Genomic DNA, 20,125 nt, shown 5'->3' with positions numbered 1-20,125 from the left:
CATGTGCGCAGCCCCACACAGGTGAGGAGGTTCCCAGGCACAATCATCACGCAGTCAAAAGGCTGTTTTCTTGGATGTGGGCAGATCTCACTTTTATTGCAACAGCCTTCATGTACATACAGCACATTCAAAAACGAACAAACAGGAGGGCTATGACTTTTGAACATACGAAAATATAAAAGTCCCCTGAAACTCGGGCTGTCAAGATAAGGGCATTTTACAGGGAAAGCATTCTCCCCACTCTCATTTTTTGAAAGACTGTTTTACACTCATTTTAAAAGATGACGAGGCATACTCAAAGTTCAGAGTAGTAGGAGGTGGCCTGAAGGGAGAGAAGAAAACCTTTCTTCTTATCTTTTGGTAAATCCCTATCAGCAATTCCACTTGACAGAGGACGATGGATGCCCTCCCGGAATCAGGCTGGGGCAGGCAGAATATTTAGTGATCTGAGCGGGGATGGGAAACCCAGCGGAAGAGAGGACCTGACACCACGCAGTACCAAACACATCAGGTCCCCTCCAACACGCCACCCCCCGACCCCAGGCACCGGTGTGGTGACTGACTGGTCGCACAGCCGGGGACTGTCAAAGGGCCTCAATTTACCCCATGGACAAAAATCCTTGACCAGCAAATTCACAAAGGAGCTAAGGAAATTCTTGTTTTATGTATGCATATATATATATATATATATATATATATATATATATATATATATATATGGACTCCTTGCAAATCAACATTTCTGTTCTCCTAAGGGTTTGTTCTAAGTACTGGAATGGCCTAAGAAAAGCACTAATTCTGATTTTTATACTTTCAAAAGAGAAAGAGGGAACGGAGAGAAAAGTGTCACAAATTCTTCAACTCTAGGGCTCAGCATGTACAGCAAACAGGCTCCCAGGACTCAAGGTTCATGGAGATTGCTGGGGAGTGTCAGAGCCGGGGGAAGACTGGGGAGCCCCACCCCCACCCACAGAAGGAATGCTACAGGGACTATCACAGTGCTCCAGCTAAAGCGTATGTTTCAACTTAACATCTAAAATTTTTAACTGTAGCATTTCAGCCACAAAGAAGCTCGGCGAGCTCATCTCAGAAGGAACGTGAAAGGACTATTGCTCCGATGCAGAGTCTCCAAGCTGTGGCTGTCACTCTCGCGCTCAGGCGGACACATAAGGTGGCGGTGGCTCCTTGGCAGCGCCGTTCACAGTGGCGTCATCGTACGGAGGTAACAGCACCTGAGAAGAAGAGAGGACGAGGGTTCATGTTTAAAGATGCACACACATTCCCCTGAGCTTTAATTTTAACTGAACTTTTCCCATAACCTGTACCAATTTTCCCACAAGTGACTAGACTCTGACGACAGACTTTGAATCCTTAAAGCAGCAAAGGGGAGGAGATTTTTGGCCCTTTCTGAGTTTTCCAAACCCTGCCCACTTGTACCTGGATGGCTGTGTACCAGAGGGCTGGTCTCCAGGACAAGGAAGTTGGTGGAGGCTCTGAAGAGGAAAAGAGGCTCCTGGGTGACGAGTATGTGAGTGCACACAAAGGCAGGCCCCGCACTGGCCAGAGGACCACTCACGGTAAGATCCGGGCAGCAGAGCAGAAAATATTAGGGCTGTGGTATCAACCTGGACTGAAGCAGAACTCAGCCACCTCTTAGGAGCATTGCCAGGGCTAAGTTAGCTAATCTCAATTTCCATGTCTATGTATGACAGGGAGGGCTGAGAATCAGTGGTCTGTAAAATACCCAGCACGCTGCATGATGCACACCCGACACGGCAGATATGTCATCTGCAAGTAGCAGAGAGGAATGAGCAAGAATCAGCACTAAGCTGGTTGATCACCTCTCTGTTCACACTTCAAGGACAAAAACAATTGCGTGTAATTGTTAATGAACTCTTATTTACAAAACAGAGAGATATCAACTCAGTATGATCAGCCTTTATTCAGTCAACTAGCAATTATCATCGCGGGTACAAAGTCAGTAAGATAAAAGGCAGTTCCTGCTCTTAGGAATTCGGAGATAAGATGAATTAAGACCTTACCCAAATTAAGGGCTTTGTGGAAAGGGAAAGAATATGCACAAAAGAAACAGAGCAAAACAAAACCACGCTTTGTTACTTTACCTATCATGCACATTACTTGGAGTAAATATTTTTATCAATTCCATGAATTTTCATTTATCTGTCCCCTTGGCTCCTAGAGGGAGGGCACTAAAAACATTCGAGGCAGGGGGCATCTGTACTGGTTAGGGTCGAATCAGGAGACAGAAAACACCCAGTGGTTTGAACAGAGAAAGTTTAATAAAGAGTTATTAACAGGAGATTGGAGGCATGGAGAATGGGAAAAAGAACTCTGATGAATATTAGCGCTGAGTGAGGGTACTCGAGGAAGGAACAAACTCCAAGGGGTCACCTCCCTAAGGCTGGGAATCAGACACTGTTGGAGAGGGTGTGGTTAAAACCCACTGGGCGGTAGAAAAGTTTTCTGGGTAGAACCAGGCCAGAGCCAGTGAACCATCTGCTGGGACGCTGGGTGCTGCTGCAGAGGGGCTGTTCATGGTGGGAAGGGGGGTGCACCACTCGCCCTGGAAACTGCCTACAGGTGTGTGTGTGTGCGCGCGCATGCGCGTGCACTGGACAAGCCATCAGGAAAAGAAGGTCCTTCTGCTGTTGCTGCTGCCCTGCCCTCTGCCCCAGGGGACACTCCCAACAAGATCCCAACACTGCAGGGCACACAGGAACCAGGAAAGGAAACCCTTTCCTCCTCCAGCGCCCTCTACCCACAGGCTTAATGGCAGAGTGGCTGGTGAAGGGGAAATCTTCATAAGGCCAGCTCCAAACAGGCTGAAAGGGGCACTCGGGAGCTGCATGGTGGTAAGTGGCAGCTGGCACAGCACCACATGAGAGTGCCAGCAGGCCCGGGAATCGTTCCCGAATGTTGCAGCTGTGTCCTGAGTACTTCGTATCAGGCACGACCCAAGGTAGAGTCAGCTGCCAGAGCTGGAAGGGAAGGAGCCCGGGGCGCATTCAGCACACGACACCTGTCCAAGGCCAGGAAGTGTTCCCAGTGTTCTGCCCACAAAAGGACCACTGGCTCTTGCATCCAACAAACCATCACCTGTACCTAGAAGGTGCTCGGTCATGCCTCCACCAACCTGAACGCACCTCTCCATCTGCTGAGGAGCTTACAGCTGAGGGAGGGCAGAGGTGGGGACAACGGGCAAAAATGAGTGAGCGACGCATGGGTGGAGACAAGACGTTAAAGAGCAGACAGGGACAACTGATTTAGGCTGGAAGGTGAGGACGGCCCTCAGGGGGACAAGCAGGATCAGCAGCAAAGCAGACGGCACAGAGGGCAGAGGCCGGAGCACGGGCAAAGGGCAGGAAGCTGGAAGCAGAGCTCTTTCTGGAAAGCGAGGGGCTGCGATGTGAACCCTCAGGGGAGAATGCTGTGCACAAGAGGCTGGAAAGACAGGCTAGAGTGTGGAGAGGGCCTTGTGTCCACCTCAAGGAGCTCTGTCCAGGCTCAAGCAGCAGCGCCTCCATTAGGAAGCCCACGAGTCTCAGCTGGAGCTGAGGAACAAAATGTATTCTCTGCAACAAAGCCACAGCTCTGGTCTGCGCCTGCGTGAGCTCCAGGACGTGTGTGCGTGCGTGTTAGATGTGGTAACTCACAACCAGCAGAGGCAGCTGTGATCAGCAACAGAGATACTAGAATTCGCAGGACTGCGCTTCTGCACTAAGCTCCACGCCTCCTTGAACAATCATGACTCCTAGCTGTCATTATCCTTGGAGAAGATCACCCTAAAACACAGTGGAGCTACTTGAAAGGCTGCAAAATCAGCTATCATATCCATATTTTTTTTCTTCTGAGCGAGAAACAACACTTAAACTCCCCCAAAATGTCCACAGATGATTAAACACAAAATTTTCTTGAAAAAAAAGAAGATGCTTTTCTACTTAGATCAACGAAGTATTTGGAAATCTGAGAAAACAACTGTAGGGTCAATTAAGATAGAGTATGCCAGTTACGAGGCCATACAACAAAACTGATGGAAATGCAATCATTTTTACATTTTCAGAAGTGGGCTTTCAGTTAAGCTCAGCCTTTTATTTTAAAAAATTTAATCATTCACAATAAATGCCAAAAGACAATCTCTGAGGACTAAAAATACAGATCATGTCTTACTTTACTGTCTGGTAAACAGCAGCCACCCAATGTGCAGCTAAACACAGAGGCATCATGTCTCAGCCACACACCACTTCACTTCAAGCAACAGTCCGTACAACCAAATTCTAATCTAAATATAGACCCTTGGAGTTTGTCGTGATAGGATCTCAACTGCAGAGTGTGTGATGGTGTGACTCTCTTGCACACAGATGGAAGACGCCGCTAGTCGATGACCCCAGGAGGCACCTGTTCATTGGGAAGATTAGCGTCTGTCTCTGCAGCACCTCTTTAACTGGGGCTTGTCATGCCAGACCCACGTGCAGGTGGGAAAGAAGCTCACCACTCATTTCAATTCAACTCAAATATTCTGAGGGTTACGGAGGAAACGTCATTCTTAGCTACATCAACGTACAGCACAGTTGGAGCGAGACATACATTAACATCAAAGGCTATAAAATGGAACATCCTGGAACAGAAGTGTTGGCCATAAATCTGCAAGTTGGTAAAATTCGGAAAACTAATTCATCCCATCAAATACTAAGAAATGATAAAAAGCTCAAGAGGAAAGAACTATTTATTGGGAAAAACAAGAAATGTTTGGAGACTAGGGTTAGAGCGCTACTGTAATATCAGAGTTAGGCCACGAAAGGCTTATTTGGAATTCTACAGTTGCTAGGATTACACTCCCCAAAGTATTATATATAAGTTATATAATAAATATCTTTAGACATTCACAAAATTACGTACCAGGTCTTATGTGTGTGCATTTATGTTCCTGGGGAGAGGGTCAGAGCTCTCACCAGATTCTCAGAGAACTGTCCAGAGATTCTGGGGTCCAGGACTGGGGGGAGGGCAGTACAAGACACAAGGTAAATTGCACCAGAAGTCTGTTTGCTGGCCCCGCATCCTCATAGGTGGGAGGGAAGTTAAAATGAAATCAAGGCTCAGGATGATGGCGGTGTGCCCAGCCTGCAACAGGAGCAGAAGCCCCATCAAAGAAAGAGAAATGTGATGATTTCTCAGAGTCACACATTTGGAAAATATTAACAGGTAATTGAGAGATCTGATAGCCTAAAAAGGATCGAGGTGAGGTAAAAGATTACAAACGTGGCCAGCTGAAAAAGCAAGGCAAGTGTCTTCTTCAGAAAAACAAAAATTGTACAAGGCAGGGAATGGTCGTGACAGAGCTCTGCACTGAACACGCATGCACGCGGTCATGGTCAACGCTGACCAGTGATGCAACCAAAACCTGTGATGTGGCTGGATGAGGAGGAAGAGGGCAGTGGAGAACACAGGGAGGAGAACGAAGGTTAAATCCTATTCCACAACAGCTCAAAAGATACCTCAAACCGATCACCAAAAAATTAGTGATGCAGACATACTATTTTACAGTACGGTGGGTAAATATCAGGAGAAACAAGGAAAAGAGTTGCTGGTGCTAACTGCCGAGGTGGAAGAGGAGGAGGCCCAGAGAAGGCAGAGCACCACTGAGAATGACAGTCACCACTGCCCAGACTTTTCGTGACGGGCATGTGATGCGGTGTCAAAAACAAAAGTCGTATTTTCAAAATAGACGAATAATGATGGCGGTCTTGAAGGAAAGAGGAAGGCGGTCATCAAGGGGCAACTTTCAACCTGAGGACGGTGCGCAGGCTCGGAGCTACCTTGTTCCTCTTGCTTCTCAGCCAGCAGGTGAGTTGTGTGTTTGATGTGAGATTTTACAGGCGCCTGGAAATCGAGCCTGACTTGCCAAAGATGCAACTCCCTATGCGAGGAAGGGCGGCAGGGGCCGGGCGCGAGCAGCGCAGGCAGGGACAAAGCGACCCGGGGTGGCCGGGCTGTGGGAAGCTACTGCCGGGGAAGCAAATGTGCTTCCACAGAGCAGCTGCTCAGGACCGGGCCCCTCGCCTGCTGGAGACTCTCCTCGGGTCCTGGGAGACCCAACCCCACATTACAACATGATCTGGAGCACCTCTAACACCAGTGGAAACTAGAGAGCTACGATGCCATGAGGGGCCCCCCAGGAAACGAACAACTCCCTCATCTAACACCCGTTCATCGCACCCTCGTGCCCAGGCCAGCGGCAGCCCGGGACCTGGCCCTCTCCCGCCTGATTTACTCCCACCAGCACAGCAAGCTCATAACCAATCAGACGCCTTTTCCCTGTGGTTTTTCTCTCCTGGAATGTTTTCTTTCTCATGTCACTGCATACAACGCCCAAACAACCCAAGATTCAGGTTAAATTCACTTCCAACATGGGGATCTGAAACAGTCCAGCCTCAGCCACTGTCTTCTCCTCTTAATTATGCTGCGCAATTGTAGCACAGTAAGTTTTGAAATAAAAACAACACAGTTAGATACATCCATATTCTTTATCGATAATATGAAGCCGTAACACTGGACACGGCAGTAATCACAGCACAGCGCTCTCAACTCAGACTCAGAATCACTCCCCGGAAGCACTTACCTAACTGGCTCTTCAATTAAACTATATGCCATCTTGTACTATTAACTGTCTTGTGTACATTTACCTTCCTCCTCTCCAAAAAGCTTCTAAAGGAGACCTACACTTCCATATTCCTTTCTCAGCACTGCTTCTTAGACAGAGGTGGGTCCAAATTTGCGCTCTACCATTTTTGCTGGATGGCCGTGGTCAAATTCTGGAGGCACTGTGGTGGCGGACAGTCAAACACAAACTCTGACATTAGACCCGGGTTCAAGTTCCAGCTCTGTGTTTTATGAACCCTGGGGTCCTGGGTAAGTCAGTAAATCTGCCTGAACCTCAGCTTCCACACCTGAAAGTGGAGACTGTCACAGAGATCCTCAGAAGACTGCTGCAAGGATTTAAGCGCGGTTACCCCCCACCCCGGCCAGTGCACCGAGTACAGGCTGAGCACCGGGGCACTCAATAAAAAGCAGCAATTCTCCAACTCCAGCAAGATAATTAAAGCAGGAATATTTTGCCCAACTAGTTCAACTGCACCTTCCGTAAGAAGCAGCACCAGTTAACATTCAGCTCACAAATGTATTCACGTGGGTTAGAAAAGGCATTCTTTTTCCCTCCTCAGCTCTGGTGGCTGCAGAAGGTGTGAGAGGCTAACATTTGAGCTGCTTGGAGCCACACACGTTGAAGCAAGCAGATGGCTGACAGAAGCCGAGGGAAGGTCACTGAAATAACCACGTACTTGACACAGACCCTCTCCTTCTCTCTCTCTCTCTCTCAGGAATCCTGAAAACAGTTCTGGTCCTGACGATGAAGGATATGTCATAAGGTCCTGCTGAAGAACCATGAGTCCTTCGACCTCAAAGGCTGGGAGTGGAACCCAACATTCACCTCCCCAGCTGATTTCCCAGCCATCCCTCCGTCCTTACCCCTGCCTCCTCCTTCACCAAACTTAACAAAAGTAACTGAATGATGAGAAAGGAGACAAAAAAGACATTGTTTTTACTGCAGGCTAAAAGTCTGCCAGAGGCGTGGGCACCCCTTACGCAGTTACAATTCTGAAGTCCAGAGTGCATTTGGTTGAAACCTCACGTCCGTTCATTCAGTCTCCACCGCAGGACACCTGAATGCCCAGCAGAGGTCAGCTGTGGTCCCAGGTGCTGGGGAGGCAGGGATGAAGATGAAGACTGAGGCTGGAGGAGGATGCTCACCCCAGGAGAGGGGGAGCACCTGTGAACTGTTCCGAAAGACTAAGGCACACGTGCAAAGGGGTGGGTGGTTTGATTTAGCTGGAAAGCCGGGCATGTGAAGCAGGATTACAAGGGATGAGCCTGGAACGAGAGACAAGATCCCAACTGGCCTTGAAAGCAACGCCAGGAAGGGGGACGTCCTTCGACAACTGGTGGTCTTCCCACGTGAGGGGGTAAAGTTCAGATGTGAGAGGCTCCCGTGGGCATACACAGGTTTGTTTTCACAAGATCAACTGCCCTTCTCTCCCTCCAAAGCATGGAAAAAATAAAGAAAAATACCACTATAAATGGAGACTTCTTTCCTTTTGCTTTTTAGCTCCTTTGAGGGTAGTGGGTGGGAAGCAAGGGGCACGGTGTTCATGAAAGCTCAACAGCTCGTGTGCTGCCCCCCCCTGCACTGCTGGTGACACATCAGACAGTCCCTCAGAGCTGCCTCACAAGTAAGATGGACTCAGCAGGGTAAGTTACCACCCTACTCCCCCCTCTGGCTTCAAGAAAATATTACAAGCAAGCAGCTGAGTCTGACGTTGCCGCAGGGATGATCCTAAGTCTGTTCTTATTTATTCAAAGGAGGAAAAAAAAGCAAACCACAGGCAAACGTACATTTTAAATAAGTCACAAACGACTGTCTCATGGCAAAGTGGAGTGACAGCACAGCTGAGAAACGCTGCAGTAATCAACAGCAGAAGCCCCGGAGATGTTTAAATGCAGGGATGACAAAAACGGATTTATGTTTTAGATCAATCTGGCAGCAACCGAGAGAGAAAACCAGAGAGAAAGTCAAGCTCGAGACGGGAGGCTAAAAGCCTCTTCCCAACAGCTTTAAGGATGACCCCTCAGTTACAGGCGTGGGTGACGGAGTGGACACTGCGGCCAGTCGCCAGAATCTAAGAAAAGCAGCAGATACGGAAGGAATGGAGTGAGCCCTGCAGCGCTCTCTGGGGATGACCGCTGGACGGCTGAGGGCGTGGGCGCGAAGCCGAGCTGGTCCACATCATCTAAGCTATTTCCTTCAACTGAGATAAGAGAGAGGAAGACATGACTTATTACATACCGTCCGTTCACATCATCTACAAATGTCGGTCACACTGTGCTCCCTCCCAGCACTGAGGACATCGCCCTGACTGACGCTTTAAGCAGAGAGCTGATGTGCTGGTGAGGAGCCTGATGGACAGAATTTATCTTCTACGGTGAAGTACGGAGCTTCTGGACCAGTGTCCATTCACAACAGTGTGCCGCACAAATACTGCAATTTTCTCTGTCGCCACGCTGACAAGACGGGTGCCCCGGGGAAGTGGCCGGGAGCGTGGGCCGGGTCCACCGCTTCCCAACTCCGAGGCCTTGGGCCAGTCGCTTACCTCTTCAAGCCTCATCTTGCTCTCCTGTAAGTGGGGACGATACCAGTCTCTCTCACAAGGTTAATGAGGTGAATAAGCCCAAGTCCATGGCAGGCACAAAGGCTCAACAACTCTTAACTTTATATTCCACACAGTTGTGAAAGGATGAGATGGCTTGCAGTATTGAGCATAATGCGAAATAAGACAACTAAATGTTAAAATGCCCCAGGAGTAAGGCAAAATGGAAATTCACTGGGTTAGCAAGTTTTTATTTCTATATATAGACGGATGGATAGATACATACATATGTAGACAGAGAGGTATAGAGAGAGCGGGAAAGAGGTTAGGAGGAGACGGAGGGGTGTGTTACTTTTTCTGGTAGTAAAACTAAAATTGGACTTTACAGAATGGATCTTTGTATAAAAGATAGTCTATTATCTTAGCCTATAAGAGCTTTAGCTACTGTTTTTCAACACATTACCACATACTTTGTAGGCAAATTATGCTCACTGATTTCCACTACAACTGTTAAATATAAATATAAGCCTGATTTAGACCTGTTGGGAAAATAATAGATGTGGGAGAATAAAAACTTTCTTTATTCTTTATTTCAGGAAAAAGATAACCTTAAAAAGAGCCAAAAGATTTGATACAGCTCTACCCAGGTCCTAAGTAGGGTTATTAAATTCTCTGGGATGGTTCAAATAGTTGTCCTACCAACGCCTAGAAGACGTGGCTTAAATTTCCACGCAGGCAGAGGTCTGTGAGCTACGAGGGCCAAGTCTGGCCTGCCGCCTGTTTTTTGTTTTGCCTGAGATCTAAGAATGGTTTTTACATTTTTTTTAAATGGTTTAAAAGAAAAATGTTTTGTGGTATGTGAGAATTACATAAAATTCAAATTTCAGCATCCATAAATAAAGTTTTGTTGGAACACAGCCACACTTGCTTGTTTACGTATTGTTTACAGCTGCTCTCACACTACAACAGCAGGATTGAATAGTTATGACAGAGACCATATGACCTGCAAAGCTGAAAATATTTACTATCTGGCTCTTATAGATCTGCCTGTGCAAAGGAAAAGCATTATCCTGAATTCTGATGTTAGAAGATGCGATGTCAGATGTGGAAGGATCCCCAATCCCGTCATTCGGAGGCACTGAAGTCTTCCAAAGGTCCATTTAAATTAATCCCAAGTAGCCAAAATATTTATTTTCTCTTCTTCAACCATTTGTTACACCTCTAAATAGTCTACAATGTATCCTGCTGAACACAGGCAGTGTTTACATTAAATGCTTGTCTTAAACTGGTCACACACCTCTGCCTATTAGATGTGAGCTTCCTTTACTCAGGCCAAACAGAAAAGGGGAGGCGGGTGAATCATGAACCTCCACGATTAACTGAAATACCCATCTGGGCATCTGGGATGGGATCATCACAAGCAGCAAATCTGGGCTGATCCTCAGGCATTTCGAATAACTGTCCCCTAGCTTTATATAAGGACTGTACACATAAGGAAACATACCTGTAACCATGCATTTTTTATTCTAAGGCACACATTTTTGTACATTTTAACATCTGACTTTAAGCTGTGCCAAGTAACTGACAGCACCTTCCGATAAGAGGTACCTAAAATAATGGTGCGATTTACAACCAACGGCATCTTGTATTCAGTGAATTCAACATACCAGGAGAGTCAGAGAGAACATGCACAAATTTGGAGGACTCTAGTGAGAAACTTTCCCCTGCCTATGAAAGGAGTAATTTCCAAAGACAAATAAGATAGAAAGTGATTTTATTCTCAATTCACTGCAAAACTATGATAAATTGTCCTCATTTGATATTACAGGAGGAAGTCATTTTATCCCATAATTCTCAGCAGAGAAACTACTCAAATTCTTTCATAGATTACATTCATAATATAGAGGCCATAATTCAAATCTTTCAAATGGGGTCAAAAAATTCTCACTGGTAAAATATTTTGGCAGGAAACACCAAAATGGTGCAGTAGCCCAAACTGAAAGTTAAACTGGTCCTGAGCACTTAAATATCTAATGTCCAAATAACTATATTTAAAGTAATTATATCTAAATACATAGATATATAACTTTATTGAAACAAATATGTCTAAAAAGTTATATTTTTATCTAAAATAAAAATATCTAACTATTGAGGAAGTAGAGGGAATGAACTGTGACCTATCACCATGGTAACCCTATCACGGGCATCCCAGGGTAACCCCATCTCAGCTGCTTCCTCTCCGAGTCTCCAGCCACCTACTACGCACGTCTCCTCCTGGGTTCTGCACCAGTCCTTCCAGGGTCTGCCAACCAGCTGTGCTCAGCTGCTGCCAGGGCACTCTGGCTGGAGGGACTGCTCAGAACCTCAGAGCTCATATTCCCATTTTACCAGCTCTCCCTTCCCCACACACTTCCCTCCAATTAATGGAAAGGGAGAAATATCTTCCACTTTGATCTCTAGTATTCAACAAATCAATTGCTTAATTTTCTATTACAATCTAATCTGTGTCTATAAGCTTTGTTTCTTCAGAGCCGTTAACTGTATTACAAACTTTTCTATTCTGCTTTTTAAAACATTGTAAGGCTTTCTTCTGCTGTTACACTGCTTCTATTAATTTTTGTGGCAATAAGGACATTTTATCAAGTAGATATACCCTTATTTAATCAAACTGGTCCCCAATTATTAGACAATAAGATTGGATACTTTGCTATTAAAAACAAGGCTGCATGAGTATCTTACACATTTTTTAAAAAACTACTTCCTTAAGATACATTCGCAGAAACCTTTCTTAGACTGTTAAAAATATAAAATTTAACATCTCCTTTGTCCCTAGAGTAAATCAACATGATTCTATCTTGGACAAGCGTCATAAACTAAGAAATAAGCTCTGAGCGTGTTTTAAAGTACAACGCACTGAAAACAGAGGGCGACTTGATCCTTGGTTCACTGCAAAGCTGTGTAAATTCTTCTCACTTGCTACTATAGGAGGATTACAATTTAGCAACTGATTAATATCCTTTCTGCCAGGTTCACAATGAAAACTGGGTTTATTTGAGCTGTTCCTCCATAACTTGAAGGTCTCAAATATCTGTGTGTTGATTTGACTGTTCCAGATGTTCTCTGGGTGAAATAACTGGAAAGTTATATGGGTCAGAGATCATTTCCAGATTAGGGTATTTTTTCAAATGCTATTATTTTGTTGAAGGAAGGAAAGAAATAGGAGCTGAGTTAATGTCATGCACTGTCAGCTCGAACCATGGAACCCACATTAAAGCAGGAGAAAAGCTTTCCAGAGGAAACCCCAGCAGGCATCCAATCCAATCCTAACCACGATGCTTTTTTATTAAAACCAACAGGCAATCTGTCTGAAGCGGTGTGGGCATATAAAGATAGTAGGAAAATGCATGGGGCTGAGTTATAGGAAGCAGGGCTGTTTAGTACAACTTTCAAGTAAGGCAGCTGCCTTGGTGTCACCAAGATTACTTTTACCTACTCCCACCTCTTTCTTTAAGCCATTCTCCCATTCCCTTCACTCCGCTAAAAAGCAAAAATGAGCAAACAAATAAAAAAAAAATCCCACTGTTTTGAAAGTTTGTGACTTTACTTGAGAAGAATCACCTAAATGAAAAGTTTTCCTGCTTCACCCCTCCTCCCGGTCAGACCCCCACCAGCACCAGCGGGAGAACACACGGTCCTGGCTGCCGTCCACACAGAGGACCGCCTGGGAGGAAGGTGGCAGGGAAAGAGCAGCCCGGAGCCAGGCGGCAGAGGTCGTGATCCCCCTCCTGCCACCCACCAGCTGTGGGATCTTGGGAGGTTACCCACTTGGTGCCTCCATCGCCTCTTCTTTATTGAAGGAATCTACTTCAAGCACTCTCGTGAGACTGACTTCATATTCGCAAAACACTTGGCACAGAGCCTGGCAGATGGCAACCACCACCTAGAGTCTGGGGGGAAACCCACAACAAAGACGCTACAAAGCAGGAGAGAGAGCAGCAGAGAAGAGCAGAGTGTCTCTGGAATTCTCAGCCGGATGACACTTGTGGGAACACTGCTGAGAGGAGGGCTGGACCAGCTACCTCTCAAGGTCTGGCCCCACCCTTCAGGTAAGTGATCTGACGTTTTAAGTTACAGTCACAGACAAGAGACATCCTGGAGAATCATGCTCACGTCACACCCCTCTCACTATCACTGCTACGTGACATCACTGCTACGGCTCTCTCTGCCCCTCCTCCCAGCCTCACTCCCTCTGCCACTGCCCTGCATCCGAACTGCATCTCCATCGGCAAAGTGCTCTTGGCCATGGGAATGGTCTCCAGGCTGCTCTCTCTCTGTTTATTTGGGATTTTACCAAGTCTATATCAACCTCTCACATTTTTAAAATTCAAAAGGAAAATAAAAGCTTAGAGAAATCATACAAATAACAAATTTTGGGGAAAACAGATCCCAAAATTGAGATATTACAAATAATATCTCCCTTTTGTATTCTAGTGTTAGTAGTTCAGAAGCTTCGGAAGCCAATACATTGCCGGATGGAGTCTCAAACCCTCTTGAAGTCCTGGTATTGGGGAACCTTCCTCCCCCCACCCACCTCCTTACTGCCTCCTGGACCCCTGGCTCACACCAGCAGATGACAGTGGTGAGAGGTTTGTTTTGTCTGTGGGGTATGTTTAATGTACATGAATCTGAAATGCCCAGGACTGAAGGGGATCTTAAGAGCCAGCCTGGTAACCAGCCTTTAAGTGAAGTCCTTTCAGAAAGCCAGTTATGACTTTTCTGAAAAGTCCGCAAGATGATGCCTGATTGGTGACAATCTAGTTTCTCAGGGATGAAGGAACTTCTGAAGTCTAACTCCAAATCTCTCCTGCTGTCAGTTTAGTTCATTCCCTCCCCTTTCGTTCAGGGTGTGAATAAACACAGCTCCTATGAACTAGTCAAGAACTTGTTTCTAACCACGTTCAACCTATACCGAGGAAGCATCCACCTCATTTTTAAAAGCAACGGGAAGGGGGAAAATGGATTTTTTACGCACAATTTTTGAGTTGTTGAGACACTCTACTAAATCCATCCCCTCTTCTCCGTCAACTGATAATTTGTTCTGTGGCTTTTTAACAGCCCTCGGTCAGCCTTAATTAATCTCAGTCCCTCAGTGACAATCTACTGGGGAATGACTGCTGGGCAGAGAACATGGCCTTCACCGGGTCCCTGACTTTTGTCTTAACTGTGTTTTCAAGCAGTCAGGCTCCAAAGGCAGCCCCACACGGCAAAACACTTCTTGAAGTCAAAACAAGAAGCCTGTATACATTGTTAGCCAAGATTAGTACCCGCAGCGGGAGATGGCATCACAGACTCCGTGAAGTTTAGAATTTTCCTAATAGTTCGGAATTTTCCTACATTTGCCCAAGACTATGATTCTTTTATCTGGAATTAGAATTTCAGACACTGTTTTGGATAAATATTAATCTCACTGCTTTTAAAGTGCCCCAATTCCAAACGTACCAGGTTCCCTCCTCACAGACTTAACAAAACACTGGGTAAGACTCAGAGTCTTCACTGGTATTAGAAGAGTAAGAGTTTTTAAAATCTCAATTTGCATAAATTTGAATGTGAAAGAAATCTGTGTCTGTATTCCACAAGTTTAGTATTTTAATGTTCTTTTCTCTTAAGGCCAGATTTTGATGAAGGTAGGGGAGAGGATGTGGTACTATGGAGTATATATCCAGAATGTAATCTCTGTAACAATGTTCCAAAGGGAAGGTTGCATCTCCCTAAGGTCCCTAACCTGTGCGGCAGTGACCTAACAGGACACTGTGGGATATTTTAAATTTTCAAGGGGAAAAAAGCACAAAATGTCTGTTAGATACTACACTAACTCCTACTCTGAAGTTGTCCGGAGTTGACTGAATGAAATGAAGAGCTAGGTATTTCTTTTGGCCTAAGAAAGGGCATCATGAAAAACGCAAGACCTTAAGGCATTATGAACTCAGAGCTTGTGGGACCTAGCTGTGTTTTTCTTTTCTTTTTAATTGAAGTACAGTCACTTTACAATGTTGTGTCAGTTTCTGGTGTACAGCGTAATAGTTCCGTCATACATATACATACATACATTCATTTTCATATTCTTTTTCATCATAGGTTATGGGACCTAACTGTCTTAAGGCATTTCTTTCAAAGGTTTTTGCTTTGGTTTAGTTAGGAAACTGGAGAGATTAACCCACAGAATGATCTCCAATACGTAATAACTCTTATCTGTTCTCCCTGAGTAGTACTTGGAAAAGTAGGTATCTGGCTAATAATGCGTACTGTTTTAGAAAAGAAAAAAGCAGCACATTTATTTTCTACCAATAAGAGCTCCAGTATCCTTCCAAAGAGGTCACCCTGAGACTCTTCGGCCTGGGAGAAAAGCCATCTGGCCTCATACTTGACAGGAAGCGAAAGACAACTTGTTATTATGTCCATGTGGATTCCCAATAAAGATGTGGACAAGAGAGAAACACACATTATCACACACCAGGAAGATCCTGAGACCTGGGAAAGTGGCAGGACTACACCCTTCCAACCCCATTCAGGGTCTCAGACTGAGGCTCCAGTATATTTGTGGTTTTGTTTTTTTAAGTTAGAAAGCTACCATGAACTCCTTTAGTACTAGTCAAAACAATCTTTAAATATACAGAACCCTGCTTTTAAAAAAATCTATTTTTCAACCCTAGAAATACAGATTATGGTCTCCACTGAAAGGAAGCAGGGCTCTGTGAAGAAACGGCTGATTCCAGGTCTGGGACGGGGCACGGACACGGTGAGCCCAGAACAATGTCGCAGACAGCAAGGAGACCAGCAGACTCCCGGGTGGGGCAGGAAGACTCGGACGCCAACCCGAAGAGGCTCCAACGGGCCAGAGGGGGCATGTTTTGAGCATTAATAAGGATATTAACTACAATGTCTTAGCTTTGCAGAGGAAGATTTTGTTTTGACCGTTAGAAAGTCTTAAAGTGGATATGGAATAACAGGTGTTTTATTTAGGCTTACTAACAAAATTCATCAAAACAGCTGCACTTTAACAAAACAGCTGTAGCAAACATCCCAATTCTAATAATAGTCCTCTTTTCATTAGTTCATTTATTACTTTAAAAAAAAAAACCTCACGGGTCATCACCAGAGAAGATGGACCAACTTGGCATTCTGAAATTGATAAATAAGGAGAACAAAACCAAGTATTTATCCATTTCCAAGTACTGCTGGGCAACCAAACAGTACACAAGGGAAAGTTTCTCTTTTTAGAAATATTCCGGCTAATAAGTGAAAAAGAAATGACAGAATGTCATCATATTGCCATTCCTAGTGAAGCAATGATAGCAATGGTTGCTGAAATCCCAAAAGACAGAATCAACCAGACATTATCTACCTTCTGATGGAAGAACAAATCATCAACTGTAATGTTGCAAAAATAAAAAAGTGGGGAAAAAAGAGAATATGAGAATATGAACACAGGAAGCCTCTGGCTCCAACTATTAATTTACTGGGAATACGGAGAACTACATTACAGGTGTGCGATCAGTAAAGTCCAGGATGTGGGCCAAAGTAGTTTCTTCTTTAAAGTCTGAAAATACATATTGACCCACAAATCCTGTTTCAAATATACTGCTAGGAAGAGTAACAATAGCTGACTGAAATCTGAACACTTACTGGATATTTATGATATTAAGGAACTATTTTAGATATAATAAGGACTCTAGATGTTCCTGGAGAATGTCATTCTAAGTGAAGTAAGCCAGAAAGAGAAAGAAAAAAACCATATGAGATCGCTCATATGTGGAATCTAAAAAAAAACAAATACGAAACAGAAACAGATTCATAGACATAGAATACAAACTTGTGGTTGCCAAGGGAGCAGGGGGTGGGAAGGGACAGACTGGGATCTCAAAACGTAGAACAGATGAGCAAGATTACACTGTACAGCACAGGGAAATGTATACAAGATCTTACGGTAGCTCACAGCAAAAAAAACCGTAACAATGAATATATGTATGTTCATGCATAAGTGAAAAATTGTGCTCTACACTGGAATTTGACACAACATTGTAAAATGACTATTACTCAATAAAAAAATGTTAAAAAAAAAAAGAGACAGAGAGAGAGAGAGAGAAATAGGACTCTAGAAAAATACCCGCAATACCATTTTTTAAAAATCCCATCAGAAAGCCGAGACTTCAGGCGGTGATCTACTCCTGTATTTGAAGTGGACCATCAGTGCGAGCCAGTTATGAGAAATGATAAATCTCCCTTCCCCAGGAATACCATTCTTTTTTTTTAAAGGGGGAAAAGAAAACAAAGTTCACCAGGGACTTTGAGAAAGCAGAAACATTATTAGTAACTCAGCTTGCTTGGCTTAAAAACGGCAAGTTGGTCAAGATGACTGAGAAGTTAATGACCAACAACCATCACCAAGCAATTCCCCAGGACCTCCTGTCAACACACCGGGAGACGATCACAGCGGGCACTAGTCCATGCTCCCAGATCCCAGTTGTAGTAAAACTACTGCCAAGCTGGAAGCCTTTCTGAAGAAAAGAGGACTATTATTAGAAGAGCTGGGTGGAGGGGAGAGTACAGCTCAGTGGTAGGGCGCATGCTTAGCATGCACAAGGTCCTGGGTTCAATCCCCAGTGCCTCCATCAAATAAATAAAGCTAATTATCTCCCTCCTCAAAAAAGAAAAAAAAAAGAGCTGGGATGTCCAGTTGATAAGCACGACTATCTTTGAGTGCACATTAGCCTAAATAAATCTTACCTGTTATTCCACACCTAATTTTGAATCTCTCAAAGAGGGGGAAATAAAAGCTTCCTCTAAAAAGCTAGCTGGATGCATTTTAGGGACTCACATTCTGGTTCTTAAATTCTCTAACCACCCCAATTTCTACAAATTTCGGAACATCCTTTGACTTGAGGCACATCTATACAACATGTACCTTTTTACCTTTCTGTCTTGTTACTATCAAAGACACACACGATCCGTTGGAAAGCACTGAAAAAACCACCACCAGAAGCACACCAAAACAAACGTGTGCTGTAAGGGCATTCTCTTCTCTGAGACACTTTCCAAAGATGGACGTTTTATTCAGTCCTACGCATTATAATATTTAGGACAAGATGCTGATGTGTTTCGCTTATTTAGCAACTTTACTTGTTCCTTAAGCTCAAAAATCTCAAACTTTTTCAATTTTTTGTTAGTTTAGCAGGACAATAAATGTACTCTGAGATATCTTTTTAAAGAAAAGGCAGAAAAATACTTATAGATAACTAAATACCCAGAAACTCAGAGAAGGAAAAAAAAATTTAAGCCAGTAATTTTATCAAAATTACAATAATTATGAACAGCTATTTCTTCAGAGAGTCTTACTGACCCAGGAGGGATTCTTTAAAGGGTCAGGCAGGACACATGTTTTCTGTGTCCGGCACGCAGGATGCTGCGAAGCCCTCACAGAGGCCCCCTTGGCACCTAGGTGTGCTGGGCTGTGTGCATCCGATCTGCTCACGTGCATCTGTTTGCTGAGGCCTTAGGAAAACTATTCACGTATAAAATGCTTTCCTCTCAGGTATCCCACCTGGTTCTCAGTGACACCAGCTTGCACCTGTGCATTTAATGTAAGTACGAAGTTGTTTTATTCCCATTTTATACACAGGGATGTCAAGTCAGAGACAGGTTAAATTACGTCTGTAAGCCCAGAGAGTGAGCAAGTCACCACAACTTAAAAAGGAAACCAAATAAAAACTCCGTTCCAGTTTAGAACTGACACACCACTTATATCTATCTTTTCCCCTGTCCGGTCCATCCTTTCCCTGCCAATCCTGTCCACCTGGATCCTCCCACATGTTCACGTCACCCATTACCATCCCTTCCATCAACCACCTCTTGAGCACTTACTTGTACCGAGTACCACGTCGGGCACCGTGATGGAGACACAGGAAGTTAGTGCCTAGTGGATGTAGACTTTTACCATGAGTCAGGCACAATAATTTACATAAAGCACAAATGATTTTGAGGACTCTTCCGGTGAAGGTATGTTTCCCAAAATCATATTTGATGGGTTTTGAAAATATAAGTATGAATAATTTAGTAGCAGAGCAGAGGTCATCTAAATTCTTTTACCAAGCTTTTCAAATGCAGGGCGTTTTAAAGACACAATAATCTACTCCATTCTTATCTTTCTACCTATAAAATTACATTTTTAAGCTTAATTTCACAAGTCTAGTGAGAGAGTATAGTCATACTACGTAGAACTGCTGCCTAGAATTATCTACTATGGTTTAATAATAATATACATAAATGTGGAGAGGTACATATGTTATCTATCCCTAATATTTTAAAAAATGAACCAGAAGTTGAACCATCTAAATTTCAATATCCTGTAAGGAAAACAAAACACACTTCATTCAACTATGAATCCTTCTGATTACTCAGGAGTTCATAAATGTTTCAACAACAGTAAAAAAGTAGCAAACATCTAGAAGTCATCACAGAGTGGATGCCTGGAGATCTCCTGGTTAAGTGACTTCACACCTACCGTAGTGTCATTGCTGGTAACATAAACCAGGACATCGGAGGAGTTCCTGCCATTGATGTATCGGTAGCAGTTCCAAACACAGCTAATCAAGTAACCCTGTAAGTAAGTAGTGATGATTAGATCTTTAATTTTCAAACTTTAGACAGTTTCAAATATCACCATGGATAAAGCCATATTACAAAACGTTTATTTACATCAATTATAAATGCACACATTAACTCTACTAAACCAAAAGCCTTTAAAATCACTAATGTTGGGTATGGCAACTTTCTGGCACAGGGTGATACTACAGCCTCATTCTATCACACCATGCAGTAGGTGGCGGGGAAGGGTGGGGCTGAAAACAGAA

General features: G+C 44.2%; 1 protein-coding gene across 1 annotated transcript in view; it reads right to left on the bottom strand.

Annotated features, from left to right (window-relative positions):
• Positions 1-839: 839 nt before the first annotated feature.
• LAPTM4B (lysosomal protein transmembrane 4 beta) overlaps positions 840-20,125 on the bottom strand; it is a 53,396-nt gene continuing 34,110 nt past the window's right edge. Inside the window, exons 6-7 of the mRNA XM_031691188.2 lie at positions 19,777-19,872; positions 840-1,232 (exon numbers count right to left, since the gene is read on the bottom strand). Coding sequence (XP_031547048.1) covers positions 1,155-1,232; positions 19,777-19,872 — 174 coding nt within the window. The 3' untranslated portion in view covers positions 840-1,154. The remainder of the gene's footprint in view (positions 1,233-19,776; positions 19,873-20,125) is intronic.

Source organism: Vicugna pacos, chromosome 25 (assembly GCF_048564905.1).
Source record: "Vicugna pacos chromosome 25, VicPac4, whole genome shotgun sequence".
Lineage (NCBI taxonomy): Eukaryota > Metazoa > Chordata > Mammalia > Artiodactyla > Camelidae > Vicugna > Vicugna pacos.
Note: the sequence above shows the minus strand (reverse complement) of the source record. Positions and strands in the feature narration are given on the sequence as shown.